At 36.9% G+C, this 26,074-nt stretch overlaps 2 protein-coding genes across 5 annotated transcripts; one reads left to right on the plus strand and one right to left on the minus strand.

Annotated features, from left to right (window-relative positions):
- Positions 1 to 593: 593 nt before the first annotated feature.
- LOC107085724 (wolframin-like) lies at positions 594 to 11,415 on the plus strand. 3 transcript variants are annotated; one of them, XM_015376233.1, is made up of 12 exons: positions 594 to 717; positions 1,355 to 1,858; positions 4,353 to 4,432; positions 6,026 to 6,170; positions 6,265 to 6,438; positions 6,622 to 6,699; positions 6,782 to 6,921; positions 7,004 to 7,123; positions 7,226 to 7,471; positions 7,560 to 7,838; positions 8,183 to 8,346; positions 8,457 to 11,415. In XM_015376233.1, the coding sequence occupies exons 2-12, from the start codon at positions 1,360 to 1,362 to the stop codon at positions 9,646 to 9,648; spliced, it is 3,117 nt and encodes a 1,038-aa protein (XP_015231719.1). In that variant the 5' UTR covers positions 594 to 717; positions 1,355 to 1,359; the 3' UTR covers positions 9,649 to 11,415. The 3 variants fall into 3 exon arrangements, with proteins under 3 accessions (XP_015231719.1, XP_015231717.1, XP_015231718.1); XM_015376231.1 differs by having other exon boundaries at positions 6,619 to 6,699; positions 8,457 to 11,414; XM_015376232.1 differs by having other exon boundaries at positions 4,356 to 4,432; positions 6,619 to 6,699; positions 8,457 to 11,414.
- Positions 11,416 to 11,625: 210 nt separating this feature from the next.
- On the minus strand, positions 11,626 to 23,665 carry LOC107085725 (serine/threonine-protein phosphatase 2A 55 kDa regulatory subunit B gamma isoform-like). Of its 2 annotated transcripts, none has more exons than XM_015376235.1 (10): positions 23,476 to 23,665; positions 22,746 to 22,939; positions 21,316 to 21,413; positions 21,015 to 21,198; positions 20,641 to 20,753; positions 20,294 to 20,471; positions 17,928 to 18,092; positions 17,657 to 17,826; positions 14,841 to 14,932; positions 11,626 to 14,599 (listed from the first exon to the last, which is right to left on the minus strand). In XM_015376235.1, exons 2-10 carry the CDS (start codon positions 22,807 to 22,809, stop codon positions 14,302 to 14,304), a joined length of 1,362 nt encoding a protein of 453 aa, XP_015231721.1. In that variant the 5' UTR covers positions 22,810 to 22,939; positions 23,476 to 23,665; the 3' UTR covers positions 11,626 to 14,301. The 2 variants fall into 2 exon arrangements, with proteins under 2 accessions (XP_015231721.1, XP_015231720.1); XM_015376234.1 differs by having other exon boundaries at positions 11,627 to 14,599; positions 23,472 to 23,665.
- Between the last annotated feature and the right edge of the window lie 2,409 nt (positions 23,666 to 26,074).

The raw sequence follows: 26,074 nt of genomic DNA on the forward strand, positions 1-26,074 counted from the left end.
TCATTTCTAGAGTAGGTCACAAAATACATTTTTCCCTCCTATAGAATGTTTCTCATTAACATTACCTAATATATTCAGAAAAAGTGTATTGCCTCTCAAAGTAACTAGGTAGCACATTAATACTAAAAGATAAAGCCATCACAATTGTGGAGGATTTTAACCCTCCAAAAAGCATTTGTTTGTTTAAAAACAGTTACTTATGTGCAAGCATCCAATCCCTCCTGAACATCAACAGTTTTCCCCCCACTGGTGCCACATGGGTGAGCACAGCACTTAATTATAGTTTTAACCTGAAACCTTCAAATCTCCTTGTATAGTTATTGTTGCAAAAATGTTAAATCCTAGAACTCAACAGGCCACAGTCCCCAAAACTTTCCTGGACTTTTCTTAGTTTTCTTGAAAATCAAGGGAAATGTGAAAATGTCAGATTAAAAAAAAAAAATTATACTTCATAAGATTGTTTATATAGTTTATATTCACAAAACAGGTTAATAGGATTTATTATCGATAAAAGAAATATTTTTTGATTACTATTTATTGCTCCTGCTAATAACAGTGGGCCTATTTTAGGAGTGGGCGGGTCATGAACTTGTGGTGTTGTTTATAGACCAGTCTGACAGCAGCCTGTGAGTGTCTTATTACTGGGACCCTTCTTCTACTGACTGGGCATGGATTGAAACCTTTGAATCAAGGAGGGTTTTCGTGTCTGCTTATTTGGTAAGTAAGTGTGTTTTATGACATTGTGACAGCAGTTTTGGTGAAGGGTTTGGCAGTTTACATTGCATTGTTTTCATCTGTTAAGTATTATAAACCAAAAGCTCCACAGAGCCATACAACAAAGTTCAGTGTTATTAAACATTTAACTGATTTCAGTAAATTAATTCCAGAATGGAAATACATTTTACAGATAATCAAATACAGCCTTATGTTTTTTTAACCATTTATTTATGTTAGTTGTGATGATTTTCTACTTACAGCTATAGAAAACATGACAATCAACATTAAAATGTGTGCAGCTTAATGAAAGTAAATCAATACTTGTTTACAGGCTGTCTTTTTCAAAATTTACTTTCAATCTGAGGCTAAAATCTCATTATTGAAAATTACTTTACCCTGCTTGGGTCATTTTTCTTGACAGGTTAAAACCTCCCTAATTTCTAAGTAGAACCTGTTCGATTTGCAAAACATGTTTGACAAATGAAAAAAAAAAAAAAAACTTCCAAGAACAACTTATTCTATTTAACTTTTCCATATTCCTGCTATTTTATTACATTGACTCTAAACTTGAAACTGAAAAATATAATGTAGTTATCTAATTAAACCATCTCACACTGTTTTGTTATCTGTGTTTTAGAAAAAATGGAGAAGGATACACCGTCTGCACCCTCTGTCAGCGTTACAGATTCATGCCCTGTCCTGAGGGGACCCCCTCCTTCAGCTCCCAGACAGATTCCTTCTACCCCCATGCCTAATAACCCTACTGCACCACCTCATCCTTACCAGTTACCTTCTCAGTCAAATCCTGGAAATATATCTGATTCCTCTTCATCACCCATTCAACCTGTCATTTTGGAGAAATCAAAGCCAGTGCCTTTTACTCCATCTGTGTCAAAGCCCTTCACTGCTGAAGGAGCTGAAAAACCTCAACTGGCCTCTTCCAACATGTCATCTTCTTTGGAGTTCGGATCTGCCTCTCCTCCATCATCTAGTTCTGGCTCAAACACGATGACTGAATCCATCACATCGCCCTCTGGAGCTGCCTCTACTAAACGCAGCTTTGCCTCTGTAGCCAAGAGGGTAATAATGCAGGAGAGACTCAGGAGAGCAGAGGAAGAGGATGCAGACGAGGATGAGGATGGTAAGAATCAATTTGAAATGATGAAGAGATAAATCTACAGGCAAAGCTATGCTGATTGATATTTCAATTTCTGTAATAAGGGGAAGGTTAAAAACCCATCGTGGGCTATCATGACGTTTTGTGCTATTGTAACTTGTTTAAAAACGTTAAAAAAGCCATACGCAAGTTGGTAAAATAATTCCTTGGTAATATTTACAGAATAAAATGTTATTGATTGTTCAACCGAAATTGACCAATATTTGCACGTCTAAATCAACAACATACAGTATTCCTAAAGAAAAACTCACTACTCATTATTTTTGTTTGAAGAAAAGAAGATTGTCCTCAGAATAGCCACAGAGTACAGCAGACTCAGTGGCTATTCTACATACATACAGCAGACTAAAATGTCCTATTAATTATAAAATGGAACATCATATTTCTACATGTTTATGCTACAGTAGTTACTGGAATAATTTCCCTCACAAAAACAATATTTATTGAGGATGTCGGAAAAAAAGGCCCCGATGGTCTCTCTTAAGTTTTCCATTGCAATTAATTTAAGTCTAAACTGTTCAAGTATATTCATTAAAATTCTACAGAAGTAGCTATTATTATCCATGCAATAAAAAAAACTTTGATCTAAATGAATTTTGTAGCTTGAAAAGTAACACACTTTCAAGTGTTGCATAAAACACACTCTAATCAGAATAATAACTAAATGGAAATTGTTAGAGAACTATAAATCGATATCATTTATACAACTACAAATGTGTTAAATATTGAATACTTTACAGAAAGCTAGAGATAAAAAAAAAAATCATAAACTATTCAAAATGATATCCAACAAATCATTCAATTTTTCATGCATCTAACTTCAAAGATAACCACAGTAAGGCATTGGGATTAAAGTAGAATCCCACTTCACACCACTAATAAAGCTGATAAACAAATTAAACTGAATAAAATAAATCCTTAAAATGTAATTATTTCAGACTCAGACTAAAAGAAAAACAAGAATGAAAACCATTTTTTAGCGTTTCCTTTGTACCCATCAATGTCCATTCATTAATTTCCTTAGTCCCCTTATGTCAGGATTTGTTTGAGGGTTGAGGACCCAAAAGCAGAGGCAGGCAGGCAGGCAGAGATGAATTTATGGTTGTTTTAATGAAGGGGAAACTGAAAAAGCAACGTCCAAACAGGCAACGTAGAATCCAAAATCCAAAGTGAAAACAAAGTCCAAAAAACAAACATGAAACCAGGAGTCCAAAAATCAAAAACATGAAAAAATAAGAAGAAAACAAACCAGAAAACCATGGAGACATCAGGGAATCAAACTCAACAAGGAAGGCTCAGAGAGACAAAGTGGAGGAAGACTGAAGAGGTTTGACGAGGACCCAGCAAAGAAGAACAGAACAGAGAGAGTATTTGTAGGAAACTGAAACAAAGAAAGGGTTAACAAGCAGATTAGGAGCAGGTGTGAGCAGAGCAGAAACAAGGAGCAAGGGAAAAAGGAGAACTCAAGAGGGCAGCAAAGGGCAACAAATAAAAACCTGAGAACTGAAAAAAAGAATTAAACCACTAAGACTATAAAACATGGAGTGAAGAAAAACTGAACACTCAAAAGAAAATATAACAGAACCAAGACTAAGACAGTAACTAAGAAAAACCCAAGGAACACAACAAAATAAGAATTAAACCATGAAAAACTGTAAAACAAAGAACAAAGCAAAACTGAACATCAAAAGAAAAACATAACAGAAACAGAAACCTGACATCTTAAGGTGTACTGTAGGTTCCCTATTAGTCAGTATTTTGCCTAGACAATCCATCACAGGGCAGCTTAAAACACATGGGACAGACAAAGCACAATCATGCTGACACCTAACAATATTTTGGTCAGTTTATCTAACAGGAATATTTCTAGACTATGGGAGGAAGCCTGAATTCCTGGACAGAACCCACACGTGTTCAGTGAGACAATACTGTATAAATGTTGCTCAAGGTAGCCTTGTTCATGATTTCATCTATAATTTAAAGGCTGCAATGCCTAAACCTTTTTATAATTGAAGATTCTAGGAGTGAAAACTAAATGCAGACTCTTAGGGTTGGTTATGGGCTTTATACAAAAGACCAATAGAAAATAACCTTTGTGATAAAGCACACATCGGGCACAAGATCAGTTCACATAATTACCAAGTACTGCAGTGAAATTGAAACTGTCTGTTCATTAAGTGGCTTAATTTCTTAAATTCTGTCAGCATATAGTTTACCAGGCAGGCAGACGTGTTTAAAGTTTCACAGTTTCACATTTACTCCACCTTTCTTCTTTTGGATCTTGGGTTACAAGGTTTGTGTCCGTCAGGACTGCATTTTAACTTAAATGTGACTGCAAAATAATCCAATCTTAGTAACACTGTTAGAAGATATTATTTCACTCTGACATGTAAACAAATGGGTTTGCTTCGAATTAATTGATCTTAATGCCAATTAACCTTGTCTGTTGCCATTTGAGAAGAAGAACCAGAAGTAGAGCTGAGTTTGGAGCAGATGGAGGAGAAGGCCAACACGGGTGATGCAAGGGCTCAGACCCAGGTGAACACAAACACTCATTATTTTCTATATGTATTTAGGACCATGTGTTGCATTGAGTTCCATTGATGTCTGATCACTTTCAACCCTATCTATGCCTCAACCCTGACAATGTTCTCAAAGATGAACCATTATTAATGCATATCTATCTCTAACCTCAATACAAGCTAAATCATTCTTTAGTCAAAAATCTAATTGAGAGCAATCAAACAATCCTCAATATTGATAGTGAAATGTTCCAAATCAGGAGCGCCCACACACAAACACACATCCACACTGTGGCATTGTTGTCAGTCCTGGTGGATGACTTAGTCTTGGAGGATTTCTATTTTTTGCCGCTCGCAAAATGATCCCTGGATTCCAGTTTACTACATAACACATTGCCCTGCTGATAAATCATTAAGAGACATGATCTGTTTTCCAAAATATTCTGAATTTGCACAAGTTGTTAACACTTTCAGTCATTAACAAAACATAACATGGGACTGCAGATGATGTGGAATGTGTTTTTCTGCTGTTATGGATCTTTCATGATGTTGCTTGTTACGATGTACAAAAAGAAATGGACTTGAATTCCAAAGAAGTCAGACATATCGCAAAATAAGATATACATAGTAAAACACTAGTGTTTATTGTTACTGTGTGAAATTTGGTTTCTTTTTAGTACATTATGTACAATATCTGGTAATCCTTAGAGATAATGTATCTGCTTCAGAGCTCCTGTAACAGCAGTGGCCACCTTTGATAATAAGTGTGTTAGAAGAAAGCTATGTGAAGATGGTTAAGATTAGAAAACAGTCATTTGATATGTCCAGGACTGCTCAGCTGCCCCTGTTGGTTAACCAAGACAGAATCACACTCAGCAATGGGACTACAGGATTCTGGATTTTGTAGTCATTTAATGAAATTAATTGAAACAGCCACAGTTCTTTTGCAGCGTCTTGCACACCGCTGTAAACTTAGACATATTTGAATTATCCTTCATGTATTATCCTCTTCACATTTCACATTAAAAAATATAACCAAGTTACAAATCGGTTGTTAGAAAGAGATTTAAGTAATACAATCTTTGGTGAATCCATTATTTATAGTTTTGGGAGTGCCTTTGTAACCATCAGTACATTTGCTAACATGTAGTCATTGCTTGTTGTGCATGCCGTTGGAGATGTGCCAAATATCAGAATCCTATCTTTCAATCACACACGCATCTTTAAAACTATTGCTAATAATAAGGCCTATATGCAATAATGTGATTATTCAATCAACACAGAAAAACTTAAATAGACTCTAATAATATGGTGACTTCTGATAGCAATTGGTCACATTTACTAATTGATACCTATTTAATGTTACTAAACTACATTACATTGTCTTGGGCTACTAATTTAAAAAACCCTGAAAATGACTTTGAGTCTCATAATACATTCTGACAGATAATGGAAAAGTTTAAAGGGTAAATGTAGTGTAGTTTATGTTAAGGTCAGAAAATCTGTCATAGAAATTTAAATCCATCCTTTTCTGTACAACTTAACAATAAACTGAAGCAATGACCTGTAAACATTCTCCATACTTCCACCCCTACCACTTACATTTTAGTTGGGTCAGCACTTTTTGATCCTTGCTGAAGAGAAAGACCCAGACCTTAACAACCACCTGGCAGTTAACTGGCTAATCAAAGCAGCCAAACAGGGACGAAAGTCTGCTGCAAGACTTCTTCAGCGTTGTTGGATTCAGAAAAAAGGTACAAATCTTTCAAATAAGTTAATGGGTTGAAATCATTCAAATTGTTTCTTTTTTTCTGTTAGCAGTTTTACCACTCTGCTATCTTCTGCCAGGTATAACACCAGAAAATGAGGCTGACGTGCGCAAGTTGTCTAAGGAGGGTAAGTTTGAGTTGGCAGTACGCAAAGCAGCCATGATGATGTACTGGAGACTCAACCCGGACAGGAAGAAGAAGGTGGCTGTCTCTGAGCTTCTACAGAATGTCAGCCAGGTCAACTCAGTCCAGGGTAGGTGACGGATATATTTACGGCAGATTTTACATTGTGAAACCACTTGTGTCTGATATGGTACATGCTTCTCAGAGTGCTGCTTCCTGCTATAACACATTTTAGTTTAAGGCAGCTGTTGACAAATATCCCATTACATGCCAACATCCATTCATCAGCTTTCTGGATATTTCTCATCAGCAGGGGGTACAGCAAGCAGAATGCCTGCCCCAACTTCGGGCCAAACTCAGAAAGTATTAGAGAGCATGGTCAGCAATGACTGTAGGTATACAAATAAAAAATAAGGGAAAGCTACAAAGTTTTGTGTGACTTTCTGTGTAATTAGTTGTTATAAACTTCACAGCCAAACAGTTGGTGGACCTGGATGACTTTGTTGAGATGACGAAAATGTATGCAGAGGGAATTGTCCCTAGTACCCCTAAAAATGGCAGCCAGTCCACATTGAAAACTAGGCGTTACTCCCAGTCTGTGAGTGAAGGAAAGGTAATGCTGCCATTTATTTTATCAATATCTTTATAGGTAGTATTTAAGTAATGACAAAGGCGCCTGTTGTTATGTGTCCAAGGACAAGTCAGAGGTACTCCCGAAAGAACATAAGAAAGCCCGGAAACATTCTTGGAGCTTTGGTTACAGTGGGATGATGCCAGACGCTGACCAGGCCAATGCCATGAAGTCACACTTGATGGTATTATAACTGAAAGAATGTATTTGTCTGATCAATTATACTCTCAGTCTTTTTGGTTTGAAAATGACACTCCCATTCTTACTTTCTGTTTTTCAACCTCAGACGCTGCAATACCCGCTCCATGCAGTAATAGAGATGAAGGAGCATCTCTTTGACTGGGCATCGAAGGCCGGAGTTCAGTGGTTGAGCACTCTCATCCCCACACAGCACGTCAATGCGCTCATTTTCTTCTTTTTCATCAGCAACTTGACTGTTGACTTGTTTGCTTTTGTTATACCCCTGCTTGTCTTCTACCTGTCCTTTGTCTCCATGATTATCTGCACTCTGAGGATATTCCAAAGCAGCAAGGTTAATCTAAAGCTTTCCTCTTTTGTGTTGGAAGTATATACAGTATTTCTTTAAATCAAATGACTGAACCTTTGCTCCTTTGTTCCAGACATGGGAGAACTTTAGAGCCCTGACAACTCTGCTGACTCGTTTTGAACCGGGTCTTGACGTGGAGCAGGCTGAGACCAACTTCGGTTGGAACAACCTGGAACAATACGTTTATTTTATCATTTCTGTCTTCTTTGTCATTTTCTCCTTCCCCGTTGCTGATAAGAAATGGATCCCCTGTTCTGAGCTCTCCACTGTGGCCATATTCTTCACCGCTCTCAGCTACTACAGCCTTAGCCCGGCTGCAGCAGCATATGCACGTCAGGCAATGTGCATAGAGGTATCATAAATGAGGACAGATAATGAACTGCTAGTGTTTCTTATGTGTGACCTTTAAAAGCAGATCCTGCATTATATTTCAGTTTTGTTTCACTTGATTGTATAATTCTAATGCTTTGAGAGAACATTAGTACATAAAAAGCATCATAAAGAGCTGTGATTAATCAGTCATCAGAATAAAGAAAGTTTGCTAAACAACTGCAAACCTGGAGCTACATCTACAATGTAAAGTTATATAGATCCAAACATGCCTTAGAATGGCCCAGTTCAAGTCCAGTGTTAAATTAGAATGTGAAGTAAAAGTTATGTTATTTTACTCAGAAAACTATTGCTCATCCTTTTTAGGTTGCCTCGAATCTGTGTTGCCTGACTCAACTTCTGCCAGAGAACATGACAACACTTCGGTTTTGTGGACATACATTTGCCACAATCCCACTGGGGGAATCTGTGGTTCTGAAGCTCAGCATCCCTTGTCTTCTATATGTCTACCTGTTTTACCTGTTTTTCAGGTGAGTGCTGGTAAACTAAACTTTGATGCCATTAATCTGTAGTAGCTGGTTTTCAGTTACTAATTATCCATGTTGTTTTGTTTTGTTTTTTTCTTTCTTCCTATTCTCAGCATGGCACGAACCCGTGGATTTAGGGGGACGTACTGTTTTCTGATTCCATACCTTGTGTGCTTCATGTGGTGTGAATTTTCAGTGGTCCTCCTCCAGAATTCATCTGCCGTGGGATTAATCCGTACCTGCGTTGCATACTTTCTGTTCCTGTTTGCCCTTCCTGCTCTGGTTTTTGGCCTTGCCACCATGCTGTTCATCCAGATCTTCAAGTGGTTCATAGAGCTAGAGCTGACAAAGGTGATTGTGACCCTTGTGATATGTGCAATCCCTGTCACTTTGCGGCTCTGGACTCGGTTCAGCACCTCTATTTTGAATGTTTTCCGCTCCTTGATGCACTGGGGTCCAGTCAAATTCATCCTACTCTGCATTTCCATGGTGATTTTGTTGTTCTCAGTTTATGTATACCATGCAGAAGGACAGAAGGTGTACAACTCCACCCTGACATGGAACCAGTACAGTCAGATTTGTGGGCCTCCAGCATGGGAGAGCAAAGGCATGGCCCAGACACAGATCTTCTGTAGCCACCTGCAAGGACACAGAGTCACCTGGACTGGGCGCTTTAGGCACACCCGCATTGCTGAGACAGAAAATGGAGCACAGTCTGTCATTAACATACTGCCAGTGTTTATTGGGGACTGGATGCGCTGCTTGTATGGTGAGACATATCCCAAGTGTGAGCCAAAGAATACAACACTGGCAAACAACTCAGTAGCAGAAAAAACAAACAGTTCTTCGTCGGCTTCAGTTTCTCTAGCCACGCTGCTTCAAATGCAAGAAGAAGAGGAGTTGTGTCAAGTAAAAGCTTTAGCCAAACACTCCTGCCATGTCAAGCGGTTCGACAGCTACCGATTTGAAGTGACAGTGGGTATTATCGACGATGGAAGTTCAGGGTTAGGGGATCCAGCCAAAGATATAATCTTAATGGCTAGCAATGAATTTAAACAAGTTCTGCTTAATCTGAGACCTGGTAACATAGTGGAGTTCAGTACTAAGCTGGACGGCCGTTTAGGAGCAAAGGCTCCAGCCTTTGAGCTTAAGGCTATACACTGCCTCGACTGCCCCTCTTCACGGCTGACTGGAGGCCGGCAGGTGAAGATTGAGAGAGACTTCAGGCGTACCACAATTAAAGCCTTGAAGTTTGCTTTTGACTTTTTCTTCTCACCGTTTCTATCAGCAAAAATCCATACTTGAGGTGAAGAGGGAAACACCAAATCTTATTATAAGAACTTGATGAAATCTCTGTAACTACCTTTTCTTGTAAAGAATGTTCAAAACCAATTGAACATATAACTTGCAGATGGGTGGAGCATAAATTACTAAATCATGCAAATGTAATGCCATGTAATTACTGCACATGTTCAGTATTGCAATAGAATTGATGCAACTGAAATACTGACCCAGGGATGACATTATGTAATCTTATTCAACACTCTTCAGACACTTCTACTGTAAAATAATGTGACTCTTTAAAGAATCCAAATTATTGACCACTGTGGGTAAATCACAGAACATTTAAAAATTTAATTCCAAGATGGTTATTGTCACCTTTAAGTTAAAAATAGATTATAAAACACATTTCTTACAGTTAAAAAACTTAAACTAATCAACTGATCTGTTATATTATAACAATCTCAGCTAGGTTTTCTTTTGCAGAAAAAAAGTCTATGCTAGCCAACACTGTTTCATCAATGTCAGCTGGTCTGTCCTCTCATTTCCAAAGAGAAAATATGGTTATTGGTTGGTGATTGAGACATCAAATGTTTGCAATGGGCTACATGCACAACTCCACCACTTCCTGAATGTACGGTAGCTGCTTTGTTTCCTGTCTTTTTCTACTTTTTTGCTTTTTCTAATGGATTAATCCAAGATTAATTTGTTCATCCAGTAGATAAAGACAGGAAACAAAGAAGTAGTTGAGTTGTGCATAGAGCCAATTTTCCAACAATGTTGCATAAATCTTTCCTGTGACATCCACAGGTAATGAAGTTTATTTTAGCATTAATTTTAAAGCAAAATCAATTACAACTGCATGCAAATCTTAATATTTGCTTCAACAGAGAAACATTTGCAATCACCTGTCGTATAACTGTTAACTTTAATTAGGCTGATACAATTTATAAAAACACAACATACATAACATAACAGCCTTACTTTTACTGGAACAGAAATTGTGTTTTCTGTAAAAATTATTTTTGCTGTGTTAAGTTTGTTTTATTTTACCAAAATAAAGCAGAAACTGTATTTTTTATTTATTATCAAATATTAATTTTACAAACTTGCATGATAAATGTGCATGATAAAAATGTATTTCTAACTGTATCAACCCTGAATATTCCTTTTTAATATGTGCTGTAGCTCAAAGCCTCAAAACCTCTGGAGAAACAGAGATGGTTGGTGTATACATATGCTGCCATGAAATTACTGTGCTTGGAAAGGTTAAACTTGTCAAATCAATGTTGATGCTGCTTGTTTTACTGTATGTTTTGATATTGTCTTTCATATATTGTGTCTATTTACAATAGTGTTTGTATGCTGAAAATTGTTGTTTTTAACTGAGAATCATATAGCAGAATAAAGTACAAAGTAGAACAAGGAGGAAAGTTGTTTAAAAAAAAGCCTTAAAGTTAATGTTTAATATGAAGACTTTGTAATCCAAAGATGCCACTTATCTCTCCAACTGAGAGATTTATTCTCTATTAATGTATATACCTTTATATATTACATAGATTGGAATATACATTCCAATGATGGGTCTTTGTCAGATTAACAATACATTTTCATATAGCATCCTGGAAGCAGGTATTAAATATGCATTTTACTAAGCTGATGTTTCTATATTAAAATGTTGTTTTTTATTAGCCTGAAGTACAATTGCTGTATTAAATAGTTTGGTTTCCTTACATATTTGCAGAAGACATGATTATTAGCAGAAATAAAGGTCTGAAAACAGTTTGTGTTGAGCTATCTTTTTAAAAGGAAAAGATGCATTTAGCTGCGTAAATAGTTGGTGAAATCAACTACACTTTTAAAAGCATAATTAATATAAAATATTCTAACCAATTAGACAGTTAGACAGATAGTCAGTGGGACATATGCTAGGTTTAGAAAACCACGGAACCACAGTATTTCCCCCTACTTTAAATATAAAAGATGGCCAGATTCAGATAAACACAAAGACAAAAAATGTCCTAATTTCAGATAATTTTATTAATGCACATTCCTTTCAGTCATCTGACGTGAATGTTTTGCAAATTTACATATTTTTTTAGTATGACACATATACAGGTAAGAAGCACTGATTAATGGTAACATGCTGCAGATGCTGCTGTGATCATGAACACGAATCCTCTCCCTGCTCTATGGTGGTGAGTCTGATGCATTTATACGTCACTCGATGACATTTAAACTACTTCATTTGTGGATCCTCACATTTTTAACACAAGTTTTTTCCTCATTTGCAGAAACAGAACGCAGGTTTATAGATAGCAGACGAGCAAAACAAATTCAATGAAAATCCTTTTTTGGCCTAAGTTCACAGCTTTTCCACAAGAGTCAAACCTCTGGTTTAAAAAAAAATCCTATCATATCCCCCCATTTCATTTTAAAATGTGTTTTTCCTCCATTTCTAATGAAAATGCATTTACACCTCTTCATAATCATGTCAGGACCAAGGTCACTTGAGAACAAAGTACTGCATCCTAAGCAATAAAGCAGTCCATCACGTTTTGCATCTTTAATACAACCCAAAGCAGCAAACTGTGCGATAAGATATCGGCTATGAACTAAATCCTGTGATACACTATGATAAATCTACATTATAGTAATTGGACATTGAAGATCTTTCAATGATGCATATGATGAGCTATTGCACTGATGATAACCTCTGACCCCCAAACACTCCTTAGACAAAAACATAGCCATGTCAGCATGTTAGCCGACCAGGGTTTCTCTTTAATAAACAGTGTGCTAATTATTTTGACTCCTTTTCATAATGTGCTTTTGTGTTATAAAATGAACAAGGCTCATTTTGTTTTTGCACATATAACAGTTACATTTTGTCTTCTTCACAGTGGTTTGCAAAAGTATTCATATACCTCGAGCATTTCCACAAGTTTGTCTTTTGATATCCCCAACCTTCTCCTTATTATATTGGGATTGTATGCAAGAACCAAAACAACTTAATACACGGCTGTGAAATAAAAGCAAAACAAATGAGGGTTAAATAAAATTAGAAATAGTTCTCTGTATGTTTTGCATTTCTATTAAATCAAATTAACTAATTAGTAATAATGGTATCCAGCTGTTCTGTGAATACCTCAGTATGTATCTTATAACAGTAAATAAATAGCATCCTAAAGAGAAATAAAGCAGGATGATAAAACAATAACTCAGACTTTGGATATCTCACTGAGGTAGCCATAAGAACTTCTGGTTGCACTTCACCATATGCCACACAGAGTAAACATGATGAAAAAGGTGTTCTTATCACATGAAATTTAAAGTGAACTATTAGCTTTAATGCAAAACGCTGAAGGAATAAGACAGATGCAAAAACTGATGGGAGGTGGATAGAGGCTCTAGAAGTCTTGAGTCTCAGGTGGAGATTTACCTTACAGATTGCCCTAAAAATGCAGCCAGAGCTAGTGGGGGATGGTTTACATCAACGTCTATTCCAAAACCCCCAAGTCAAAGTCTGAACTAACTCCACTTGTGATGTGCAGGGCTTATGAGGACATGCACACCTCCAGCTGTAATTGAGCCAATGGTCGAACAAAGTATGAACTTATGGAGAACTGGATGCAAATTAGAAAGCTGTCTGTCTCTTTATTTCAACAAAAAAAAAAAAAAGAAACGTAGTTAGCGGTTACAACCTGACAAAATGTAGAAGTGTTAAGGGACCTGAATGCTTTTGCACGGCACTTTCCTTAATCTAGACACTAGTAAAAAACAAAAACAAAAGACTTCGGGTCGCCTTATATTCTGTTCACCCAGCCCTCTCATCCACCATTAACTCTATATGTATTGCTACACAATAATTACATTGTTAAAAAGATCATAGAACCTTTCTGCATGAGATTTGATCTTCATTTACAGTTGACACAACAAAACATGTTTAAAACAAAGAGGTATTGTCTTTTTAAGAAATCACCTGACTGTAAAAAGTGTATACATCACATGTAGAAGGAAAAGACTTATGATCTATAGCAGAAATACTGTTTATCTGTTCTTGGTGATACAATTTCAGTGTGAATATATTATGTGTGACTTGTGTGTAATCTCCAAGAGCACTGCTCTAAAGGAGAGGGTCAGTACCTGTTGTTACTAGGTAGACAAAAGAAAGAAAGTTGCAAAGAGACATTCCCTTTAACCATAGCAGACATTCCACATTTGAAAAACTAAAACAAACAAAAACTGATGTCTTGTAAAGTCATCCGGTTGTCTCAGGAGCATTAGACACTTCTTCACTGAAGCGCTTTCTGTTTTGTTTTAAAAGAGTTGATTAGTGAGTGGTGCGACACTGTGATTAACAGCACTGAGTCGTTGCAGATGTGGAGGTGTCCCCGCACCTCCTTCACTGCTCAGGCAGAGGGAAATTACACAAACATCTTGGAAAAGTAGGAGCAGAGTGCAGCAAGAAAATCAAGTCCCAATAACCCCTAGAGATATGAGGACATCTCAGGGTTAGAAAAATGACAACACCTTTTTTTTTGTGAATAAATTCTTTCATTTTAAGTATCAGTCGGTGATTAAGCCATTAATCAACCACCTCATCTCCAGAGGCTGAAATTTTCTTATGCATTCTTTAAACACCAAAATAGCTTCAGGTTTGTGTTTGCGTTCCTCTCACTGTGTCTGTGCATCAGGGTTGACACGGTCCTGAAAGATGTAAAGGTTATTGGTAGCTGCTATGGCGATTATATTCTCTGCCGGATGCCAGGCCATGTGCAGGATTTTCTTGGTGAAGTCCAGGCTGTCAACACCCACATCGCCACGGCGACGCTTCCCGCCCGTATACACCCGGCGGGTACGCAGCACCGCCCGGGGCTTGCTGTTCTCCCGCCACGCCTCCAGGGTTACACCCCGCCCTGTCTCACGATCAAACATGCGGAAGAAGCTGTTGTACGCTCCCGTCATGATCACACTAGGTCATAGGAGAGGAACAAGAAAGGTTTATGGGGGACCAGAGAAGTGGATAACAAGGAAAATGTACATGGTGAGGAGATTGATCTGATGTCTCCACAGACTGTCTCCAACATTGATTGCAGTGTCAGATAATGTCAGAGCCAAGGTATTAGGAGCATCAAACTGACATGCAGTCACAGATTCGTCTAATTTGCTTTCAGATGTAATTATTTTGCATACTGTCTCTACCCATCACTTACCTGTCTGAGCTGTTCCAGACACATTCAAATTTATCAAAGATGCAGTCATTCTCATAGAGGGAGCACAGCTTACTCCTCAGGTATTCGTGGACCTGGGGATGGTGGGGACAGTAAGGTTTTATTTATGCTAGGTTATGGTATATTGCATGCAGAAATACAGATGTATATATGGTACTATAAAAAGCCCAGAATCATTCCTTATTTATACACTATTTCCAGGGAGCGGGTTAAGTCATTTATATTTATGAGTCTAGTTTTAATTGTTTGACGAAACGTTCATTAAGAGTATATGACCATGAAAGCAACTGTTCCTTAAAAATATGGATGAGTGAAGGATGAAGTGTCAGGTTTGTAAAAGGATCAATTGCTTTTGAAAGAAGAAGAAATAAAAAAATGAAAGCATTGGACAAAGAGCCTCAAAGAAGCAAAGTTTTTTTTTTTACTATAAATGGCAAAGTGTGACCTAATAGCTGTTTAGGAGTTAATTGTTTTAAAACTGCCAAAAGAGATCAGATTTTAGTTTGCACTACAGAGGCTAAACAGGTCCTTTTTTTAAAAATTGGCTCTTTACTAAGTTGTCTTTCTCTGGGAGAAGCAGCAGTGATTTATTCTTGAGGTTTTCAAACGTTTCAGTTTCTGACCCATAAAATGGTATCAGAATTGACTCATGACCTAAACTACTGGTTGAGGATACAAACATTTTTACAAAATAAATCAACCAGGAGTGTAGTAATATTACAAGCAGCATCAAATAACACAGTAGTTGGTTTCTTTCATTTTAAGTGATGCTTTTATGTCTTTAAGAATTTTAAAATAAATATTTTTGTTTTTTATACTAAATTCCAGCTCCTCATACTGCTTTAGGAAGGACTTTCTCAAACACTTTCAAGGGAACTCACCAAGTCGTTTATTGAAACAAAGTTTTAACAATTATCTTATCAGATCTGTAATCTGAATTAAACATATATGTCTTTATCCCAATTTTTTTAATCTTAAATCTGAACATGACAAGGAACACAATGGAGGGCCCAGGTGGGATTTGATCAAACAGATCCTGGGTGAAAATCATGTGTTCTACATTCTGGCGTAGCTGGCAGGATCCATGTGCAACACCGGCAAACGGCCCATGGATTCATAAATGGTGGTGACAGCCAGTGTGGAGCACGAAGACATGCTTATGGAAAGAGGAGAGATGTGACAGTGTGGTACTGTCACTATGGTTCCAACTGCCAATGCGTCTTGGCTACTTAGGCACACGGATATTCTTTTGTCCAACAGGTTTTCGACTTTCAGCTGTGAGTCTGTGGGATCAAATTCTGCCCAGAGTCTCTGTCAAGTACATTGCCACATATATAGTGTTTTTTTCACTTAGTAATTTGAGTAACTAAAAGAAAAGTGATTTTCAAATTTATTAAATTTATTGAATATAACTACATTTACCAGACTGGTCTGGTGTTATATCATTGAAAAAGAAAAACTGCAGCATTCCTTTAGTTTTGACATAGGAATGGCTAAAGGCCACTTCTTTTGTTGGCTTGCCTGGTTAGAGAAATTAAGTTTGGTTGTTTTTCAGCCTGCTTTTGGATGTAGTCACAGATCACCATTGAATTCAACAATAACAAACACATTTCAAATATTAAAATATACATTATATTTAGAGATAATGTTTACATACATATATTGTTCAAACATATATTTTAGAACAGATTTGTGCCTGGTTCTGCTGGAGGTTTCTTCCTGTTAAAAGGGAGTTTTTCCTCTCCACTGTCGCTACAAGCACGCTTAGTGTGAGGGATTGCATTCGAGTCAATCAGTCGTTGCAATCAACTGGTTTTCCTTAGATAGCAAACTTTGAATCAATTGGACTGTATGATCTGATGAATCGTAAAATGCCTTGAGATGACATGTGTTGTCAATTGGCGCTATATAAATTAACTGAATTGAACTGAATTGAATTTGCCCTTATGTAGATATATGATGTTGCCATATTGCCCTGTTTTAACCTACCGGTAAAATACAAATTAGTTAACATAGCAGACATACTTTTTTATGCAAGGAGAAAAAGCCTTAAACACAGAGATTCCCTACATTATGAGTAAGTAAGAACTTGCTATAGATTATATTTATGTCTGTAAAGTTGATTTTTGGTGAATCTAGAACTTGGTTACACATAGCTAAATGTAACAGTGCATGTACCCCTGGCATGTTTAGATTTAGAACAATTTTTAGGACATCAGACAGACATCTCTTAACTTGTAGAATCTGTGCTTATGCACTCTCTACTGCAAAATAGCATGTCAAAAATGATTTATGCGCTATTTGATGACATTTTCTATTGGCATTCCAGCAATAATACCATTATTACAACAGCTTTCCACCCTAATCTTCATAATTAGTCCTTGACGATAAACAATGACTTCATAACACTTATTTTTATATCCCTGAACAGATTATTGAGACTCTGAAGTGGTTCACTACAAAAAGTTAAGATTACTTTCAGGCAAAAATAACATTCATCTATTGTCTAAGAATGCTTAGACAGATGCATAATTTAAGAAAATCTATACATACACACTATTTCTATATGTACATACTGATATCTCCGTGACAATTTTGAAGATTGGGAGGAAGAGAGAATCCACACATAAAGAGAATGTGCCTAAATGTTGTACTACTCAGACATCACACTGTTTAGCTTATTTCTGAACAGGTAAGTTGGCTTTTAAACCACAAAAATAGGAATGATATAAATAACTTTAAAGCTAAATCTGCCAAAAGGTAAAAAGCTCAACTGATATGAAAAAAGGCTTTCTTACTTGGTAGGTCTCAACTGGGCCTTTGTCCATATTAAGGTCCCACACCTTAGCTGTCAGGTAGTCTCTTGTCAGCAGGTAGCGCCCATTGTGGCTGAACTTAACATCCGAAACAGAGGAAATAATCTCTGAGAAAAAGGAGCGGCTCCCTGGATCTTCAGGCTCCTCAAAAACTGAAAAAACACAACTGGGTTAATTAAGCAGAGGCAGACTTTCCTAATGCCCTTTTCTGTGGTTTACCACAATACATTTTCTAATTTCAAATCATGCTCACGTTTGGTATGTTTGTCACAGAGAGCTGAGGCCCTCATATCACAGAGGCGCAGGGTCCCCTTGCTGCTGCTGTACACAAAGAGGTGGCAGTGGTGAGGGTGGAACTCCGCTGCTGTTATCACCTCCGTCAGGTCCTCCATGTTCGCAGGTTTGATGTCTACAATGTCTGAGAAGAAGCTCTAATAAGGAAAATTAAGCAATAAACTAAAATAACAATAGTGTTTTGTTAGGGTTTCTGCATCTTGTTATTTTTGTTCCTGTTTTTTTACAGTCAAATTAATAACAAATAAATAAATATCAACAAATAATGGATCCAATTAAGATGGAACATGGATGCACAATGTGCTCCTCACTTCATTCTATTTGTGTTTCTCTGGTCCTATGAGGCTCAGCAGAGAGTGAATTATTCAAGTTCTCTTCCATAGTGCATCTAAGATTTTCTAGGTCAGCTTTGATTTGAGTAGGAAAACACTAAAGGGAGTCTATACAACATGCTGTGGCCTGCACTGAAATCACAATGTGTGCAGAACCAAACACCCAAATTAATGAACAGATTATTCACTAGCACAACCTTATGAAGGGTTATGCTACTTAATGTGGTTGAAACATTATTAAAACAAGACTATATAAGAAGAGAATAGAACAGGACAAAACAGCATAAAATAGAATAGAATAGAAATGTAAGCATAGAATAGAAAAGTATAGAACAGAACAGAACAGAACAGAATAGAATAGAACAGTATAGAATATAATAGATTAGAACAGAACAGTTTAGAATAGAACAGAAGAGAACAGTATAGAATAGGATACATTAGAATAAGGGTATAGAATAGAATAGAATAGAATAGAATAGAATAGAATAGAATAGAATAGAATAGAATAGAATAGAATAGAAAATTTTTCAGAAACACAGTGGAAGGAAAATAGAAAAATCCAGATTGAAGAATTATTAAACTACAGAAACTGTAGTCCTTTCTAAATGAGCAGGATTGCACAAGTTTAATTTACAATATATTTTGCCTCTATAACGTTTTTTGCATAATATGACAAATTAGATATCATAATATAACACAGATTGGATTTTAATTGGCAATGTTAACATATCATCAGTTTTTATTTTTTCAAAAAATTTAAACATTTTCAAGTGCATTCCTAATGGTTATATTTTTAAGATATATTCCTTATTCAAAACAGCCGTTTAGATACATAAGTAATAAAAGTTCACATTAATGTAGTTGGAAAAATGCAACATTTTGGTCTTTCAAAGTGCAATAACATGATGTATAAAACTAAACTGAACAGAATTACATTTACTGAAGAAAAATAAGATTGATTGGACCCTTCCACTAGATTGGTCAATTCTAAAGATTAAATTGATATATTTTACCTAATCTGAGAAGAAACCTCTTGCAAGAGATTAAGTGATAAACAAATATGAAAATAATTTAAAAGGTAACGCAAAACTGGGGCTTAGTTTTTCTTTCTTCTGATATAAATCACTCTAGCTCGTATTTTGCTTGACATGGAGAAGTATAGGCTGGAAAGCAGTAAATCATTGAAATCTGTTGGGTTTCCTGGGTTCATCAAACACTATTGTTTTGTTGTTGTTGTTTTTGCTGTCTAAACTTTACCAGTTTAGGCAATAAACCTGTCTGCAATAGTTGATAAGTAGGATCAATTCAGAATCTATATACTTGACTTGGGATCGGTCTGCCTGACTGGTTTGAATTGTATTTTTTTTTCTATTAAGTGCCCTGAGACTGCACATATGAACTGGCAGTATAATATGTACATAAACTGAAATAAGCCTTGCAATGGACTGGCGACCTGTCCAGGGTGAACTATATTTAGATTGCTGGAGGGCACCAGCCCCCTGAGACTGATGGATAAGCAGCAGAAGCTGAATGGATGCATTGAAAATGAATTTAATTACTTCCTGCCTTTTCAGCACCCAGCTTGTTGTGAGCAGATGGCAGTTACACAGAGTTTTTCTTCTCCACTTTTGCCACATTTTGTGAAGACGAAGGTATTGCTGCAAAATCAACAACTGAAAAAAACCACCTCCTTCCTTTTTACCAGTTTGGGTTATTTCATAAAATCAATTTGTCTGTATTAGTTGATAATGTGGACATTATTGGGCTCTGTGTAATCACAACAAAATGTTAAAATGTGATTAGCTGATATTGGAATGTCTCAAGTTTAAAGGTATTTGAATCAACATATATACACAATCTAAAATTAATTGGACCTATGTGCCTTTTAAAGTAGAATGAATGAATTGAAATTGAACTGAACCAAATTCAATTGACCATTCTAAAATTCAATTTGGGTAAATACTTTGAAACAAATCATAACCGCAGAGGATACTGAAACTACGATCGGTGATGTCCAGATGCCACATATTGATGCGGAGGTCATCAGCAGACAGGTAAGTCTCCCCATCACTGTTGACAGAGATGGAGTTGATGTGGTATGTATGTCCATTTGCAAATACGCGCCTTGGACGAACTTCTACCATCAGATCTGTTGGTTTCAACACCGGCACCTTAAACAGAGAAATAAAGAATGGAAGCGGGTAAAAATGTGTACAGTTAAAAATGAGAATTCAAAGAACTAACTCATGAAGGGCAAACAAGTTGTTTGTGTGTTGACTGTGACGCAAATAAAAAAACAACTTGACATAACAGTGTGTGTGTGTTTGCATGCTGCTGTACCCTCAGAGAGGTGATGGTGGAAACATCCTTGATCCGTCCCTCCTCATCTTTCAGATTGTATCCTTCTGGTCTCTTGTCTCGCTCACTAACCTTCCACAGTTTGACGGTCTTATCTGCAACAGAAATATTCAAGAGCACAGTTATTCAAAACTAGATACTGTATAGACTGGGCCATTCTGACCCTTATTTCCCTCAACAAGTAAGACATTTTGTCTCTCTTTAATATGAGTACAAAAGGTTAGAATTGTAGTACCCGCTGTTGAAATGGAGCCTGAAAGGTTGGGACTAATACTGTCGCCTTTACCTACATGATTTCCGAAGCTTCAATGACAAAATCAATAAGGCCTCCTATTAGAGTTTAAGCATTTATGTACCATTGGTGGAGAGCAGGAAATGTGCTGCATTCTGCTGCGGCAACCATCTGATCTTGTTGATCTTCTCTTCTATCTCCAGACTCTTCAGGTAGTCAAAGTCAGGCTCGTGGCTCTGGAAGGTGCTGTAGACGTTGTACTCTCCCGAGTCCCCCACCTCGCCTGCCTCTTCAAACTCACCCTTAGGCTAAGAAAAAATAACAGGAAAATACAAGCCAGCAGATACTTTTTTAGCATTCATATTAATGTATTCTGAAGAATGTGCCAGAAACTGAGAGTTGTCATCACCACAAGGTGACCTGACCTCGGTCTCTCTTTGAAAGATGACCACTCGGCCACCTTTATCCCCTGTGGCCAGCAGGTCCCCTGTCTGATTGAACTCCACTGTAGAGATGACATCAGCTGGAAGGGGTACAGGGACATTGGATTCAGTTATTCAGGATGATACAAAAAACAAATGATGATCAAGATAGACAGAATGAGATTCTAAAGGATGACACTAGTTTCATTTTCAATACAGTGAATTTTTTTTGTAATCAGAAATATTTTAAAGTTGCAAAATCTTACCATTTAGTGAAGGAAAAGCATCAGTGTTTTCTTTGAGCTAACTTACTGTCTCTATGGTTAAAAATGCAGGAAAAAGCTCTCAACATTTTGTCATTTCCTCCAGCTGCCAGTTGTCAGTTGTAGTTATAAGAATCCATAACAAGTATTTAGACAGTAATTTTAAACAAAAGTCGCAATTTGATTTAACCTAGTAGAACTTCTATCATTTCAATTTAATTGTTTGCATAATTTGCAAATGGACATTTCTTTCCTTTTTATTAGTTGTGAAGTAAAATGTAGTACTAGTGTTTTAGCTAGCTGACCAGCAGTGTGCAGCTGTTTCACACATTTGGATATCTTTTGCAGTTAGCTTTTCAATGCATCATTTTATACATTAATTTTAAAGTGCAAAATGTTTAGACCAATATGTTACCAATACATTTAGCTGCATGCATGCAAATACTTCCATTTGCTAATTAATTGTTATATAATGAACAATTTGTTAACAAATGTGTCTTTATTGTTTAAATTGAGACTTTAGAAAAGTTTCTCCCCCCCAAAAAATTATCAGAACATATCTGGGATCAGTTAGACTGATACCAAAATAATTTATATCGACCTTAAAAAACACTGCACCGATCGATCTCTGCTCTCTGATCGATCTACGGCAGGATAATTTGGTCATCCCAACGCTTTTGTTTGTATCTGAATAAAAAAAAACAACTCAAGGCAGAAAATTGGAGGCTTTTTAACCTCTGCCCTTTAAATGTGTTGATATAGACGGCTGGCCTATGCCAACACATGACAATTTATTCTTAGATTTAATATTTGAAAAACTAGGCCTAGGCTCCTTCAATAAGCACAGTAAGTGGGTTAGATATCTCTCTGCCATGAGACCTAAAACAACATGTGATGGTAAGACAAAAACCCTTAGGTGCAGAGCAAATAAGGAAATTAGCAAATGAACAAACAATATTCATTAAAAAAAACTCTCCACGTCTTAACATAAAAATCTACACAAACCAAATTCTAAATCAAAATATACGAAACCAATTAGAGAACAAATTTTAAAATGAATCCTTGAAATTTAATCCAAAAGTCTTAATTCAAGCAGCATGTCTTCCTTTCCTACCCAAGAGTAATAAATCTGTTCAATCTGTGACCCACACAGCCAGAGCATTGACCCACCTTCAGTAACGTAGTCTCTCAGGAAGGTATGGTTGATTTTGGGGCTCTCAGCGTCCTCACCCATCTGAAGAAGAGGAAGGGTGGCCCGCCAGTTCGCCCGTCCGGAGGGGAAGGCTCCAATCTGTAATCTCTCTTCCCACCCAGGCTCCGCCCATGCTGCTGGGGCCTACTGAAGCATCCTGAACCTAGGCATCCTGAGACAGTGAACAGCAAGAAGGAGAAGAAGGGTGAGGAGGGAGAAGAAGATGAAGTGGAGTTTCAGGAGGAAGGAAAATCAGATGAAGCACCTAAAGAAGAGGATAGCTTTGGAAAGATATGAAGAAGAGTCAACACATGAAGTGGTGCCAGAAATTCAGTTTCTACATAAGATTAGGATAAAGATGTTGCCAAGGCCTAAAGAATGCACTAACTGTGCAATGGAGCCAAAATAACAAACAGCTCCATCACCGTAACAGAGTAAGAGACGTGCTGGTTTCAGTATGAATGCAGAAATATCAGGTTAAAGACTATGCAAATATAAATATATACCTCCACCCATGTACTCCATCAGCTAAGTAGAAATGATCCCAGGGTGTGGTACTCTCACATACAAACACACACACACACACACACCGTTTACAGAGAGATAGTCCTTGACAGAGATCTGAGGAGAATGCAATGTCTTGCCTGTGCTGCAGGAAAAGAGGTGGAGGATGGGGGGTTATGGGGGATCAGGCCCCAGCTCACCTACAAGTCTGCCCGCTGCTGCCGTTCCTGCTGTGTACACAGTCCTCTGCTTCAACCTGCTCCTGTCGGGGGGGAAAGAGAAAGGGAATGAATATGCAAGGATGGTGGTATAAGGAGGAGAAGCAGAAAAGGAGAAAAAAGACGGAGGAATGGCGAGGAGGATGGAGGAGCTCTTGCTGCTGATGATGTGGATGGGATGCTGTGCAGCATCCAGCGAGTCATGGCAGCCTCCTCTTGGAGCAGCGAATCACAGCACAGCTGTCATTGGTGAACCCACCCACTGCAGGTGGTGAGAGGAGCAGTGGGCCAGCAGAGGGAGCCATTTATTGGTGAGTGCTTGGTGTGTACTGTAGCATGTGTAATATGTAGAGGGGTTTGTTATGGTAAAAACATAATAAATAAAGGAAAGAAATTTGCTTCAAACGGCTTGTGAATCTTACCTGTATCAAGGAAAATCTTTTGTGTGTGTTGGTGGTTAGGTTCATAGTTCATTTCCTGAAATGAGGGAGTTAAAAGCCAAATGAGATCACCCAGAAAATTTTAGATTATACTTTCTTTTTCTTTTTCTCATAAATAAAAAAAATCCCGGGCAGGTTCAAATTTGTATCACTTCTGTTACTGTTTATCACTGTAGTTTCTGACTGGAAATGTACATTTTAATAGAGAATAAAACGTAAGCAGGAAATCTTTAATTGTGAAATAAATTATTATTTGTTATATTTATATTTTAATAAGGATTACAAATTCAAATTATTTACAACCTTGCCAGTACTTTAGTTTGGGGAAAACATTGGGGAAAATTAAAAGATTACTTTTAACCTTGACTTTTGAAAATAAAAACAAAAAAAAAGAAAAAACCTCAAAGCTATTTCTGACATTTTGAATTGAAAAAGCTTCCTGAATGGGAGGCGAAACATCTTCAAACTTGGAAACCAAGTCCAGTGGATTGTTTTTTTCTTTTTTTTTTCTTTTTAATGACTATGACCTGGATGACTGAGAACCTTCACCAGCTTTTAACCTTGTCCTGTGAGAGTTATGAATATGTTCAACTTTCTCTTTAATGAGCATTGAAATTAATAATGATATTGTTACTAATAGCTAGAAATAGACAAAGGAGTAACAGATTGCACTGTTACTGTTTAGAAAGCCCTGGTTCAAATCCCTGAATTAGGTCCTCTGCATGGTGTATGTGTGTGCTTGTTTTTGTTTCCGATGTAGGACCGTTTCAGGTACAAGCACTAACATTCTGAGGACCATAGGTTTGTCCTAATGTGGTGAAATCCCATTTTAAATGTTACAGAGTAAGTTTAGAGGTATGGTGTGAATTAACTTTAGATTCAAGTTAGGTTTAGGAACATACTGGTAATAGTTAGGGTTAGGGTGAATATTAAAAGCAATAACTTTAATGAATGTAAATCAATGTAAAGTCTTAATATGGATAGATATATTTAGATAGAAAATAAAATAAAACTTGTTATTTAAATTTCATTGTTTTATCAGTAGAGGTGTTCTTACATTGTTATATATATTTACATTTTGGTCCTTATTTGCTTATAACAGCATGACCTGGGTTGAGTCACAGCATCAGTTTTCATGTTTAGATAATTTGATTCCCAGTAGTTGATTTTCTTTTTGGTTTGATCCAGATACAGCAACTTAGGTGATCTTTTTGTTTAGAAAGGAGATTATCTTAATGCAACAGATTATTGCTTTAACCACTTTCTTTGGAGAAATGTTTATGAGACTGTTTTAATCTAATTGGTAAGGTGTTATCCAACCATACGGATGTGTTGGTTTTTTTTTTTAGCAAAACATTCATCTGTGTGAGAGCTCAATGCAAGAAGATAAACCCGGCCAGGAAGCAGAATAACTTGTGTTTGGGTTTATGTAATATTGGTATGTGTGTCTGTAAGGGTTTGCTAGAAATGGATATGTTTGGAACTTTAAGTACTAGTTTTTAATCCTTAATTGTGGGAGCTTCACGTAACTTGATGGATTTTTGTACTGAGGTAATATTTCTACCAGAGAAATTTGAAAGCGGTTGCTCATGTCTTATTTTGTTTTGTTTATGAAAGGCATTGTATTAATCTGCACGTTAGTCTATCATAGTGTGTCTCCTGTCAAAGAATATCTTTTGTTGTGGTCATCAGTAGTTTATCTGTTATTTAGCTTTGTGTCAGCTGATGAACAAACAGACTAGATACTCAGAAGAAGTGCAATCTTTTCACTGATATGATGAACAACTCTTGGGGGACCTGGCTGTGTACTGAGGCCTGGCTTTGGAGTAAGTTTGCTCAGACTGTTCGGATCACTAAGGTCGGAGGGCAAGTATAGAGGTCACTGAGGAAGTAGGAAGCTAATGTCCTTCAGTTTGTAGTATTAGATGTAAACATAAAACTGTATAGTTACAGTTACAACATTCAGGGTTTTTAAAACATTTTTTATATATGTATAAAACATATGTATATGTATGCATCAAGTTCTATTGCGCTGGTATTCCTGTCTTATCAAATCTCCTATCTATCTATCTATCTATCTATCTATCTATCTATCTATCTATCTATCTATCTATCTATCTATCTATCTATCTATCTATCTATCTA

This window comes from Cyprinodon variegatus, unplaced genomic scaffold, assembly GCF_000732505.1.
Source record: "Cyprinodon variegatus isolate N-32 unplaced genomic scaffold, C_variegatus-1.0 Scaffold131, whole genome shotgun sequence".
NCBI lineage: Eukaryota > Metazoa > Chordata > Actinopteri > Cyprinodontiformes > Cyprinodontidae > Cyprinodon > Cyprinodon variegatus.

Coding starts and splice junctions, on each gene's coding strand:
- LOC107085724 (XM_015376231.1), top strand. CDS start 1,360: ATGGAGAAGGATACACCGTCTGCACCCTCTGTCAGCGTTACAGATTCA. Junction 7,472..7,559: donor GGATATTCCAAAGCAGCAAG/GTTAATCTAAAG, acceptor CCTTTGTTCCAG/ACATGGGAGAACTTTAGAGC. Junction 8,347..8,456: donor CTGTTTTACCTGTTTTTCAG/GTGAGTGCTGGT, acceptor TCCTATTCTCAG/CATGGCACGAACCCGTGGAT.
- LOC107085725 (XM_015376235.1), bottom strand. CDS start 22,809: ATGGGTGAGGACGCTGAGAGCCCCAAAATCAACCATACCTTCCTGAGA. Junction 21,199..21,315: donor TCTTTCAAAGAGAGACCGAG/GTCAGGTCACCT, acceptor ATTTTTTCTTAG/CCTAAGGGTGAGTTTGAAGA. Junction 17,827..17,927: donor CTGTGACAAACATACCAAAC/GTGAGCATGATT, acceptor GTGTTTTTTCAG/TTTTTGAGGAGCCTGAAGAT.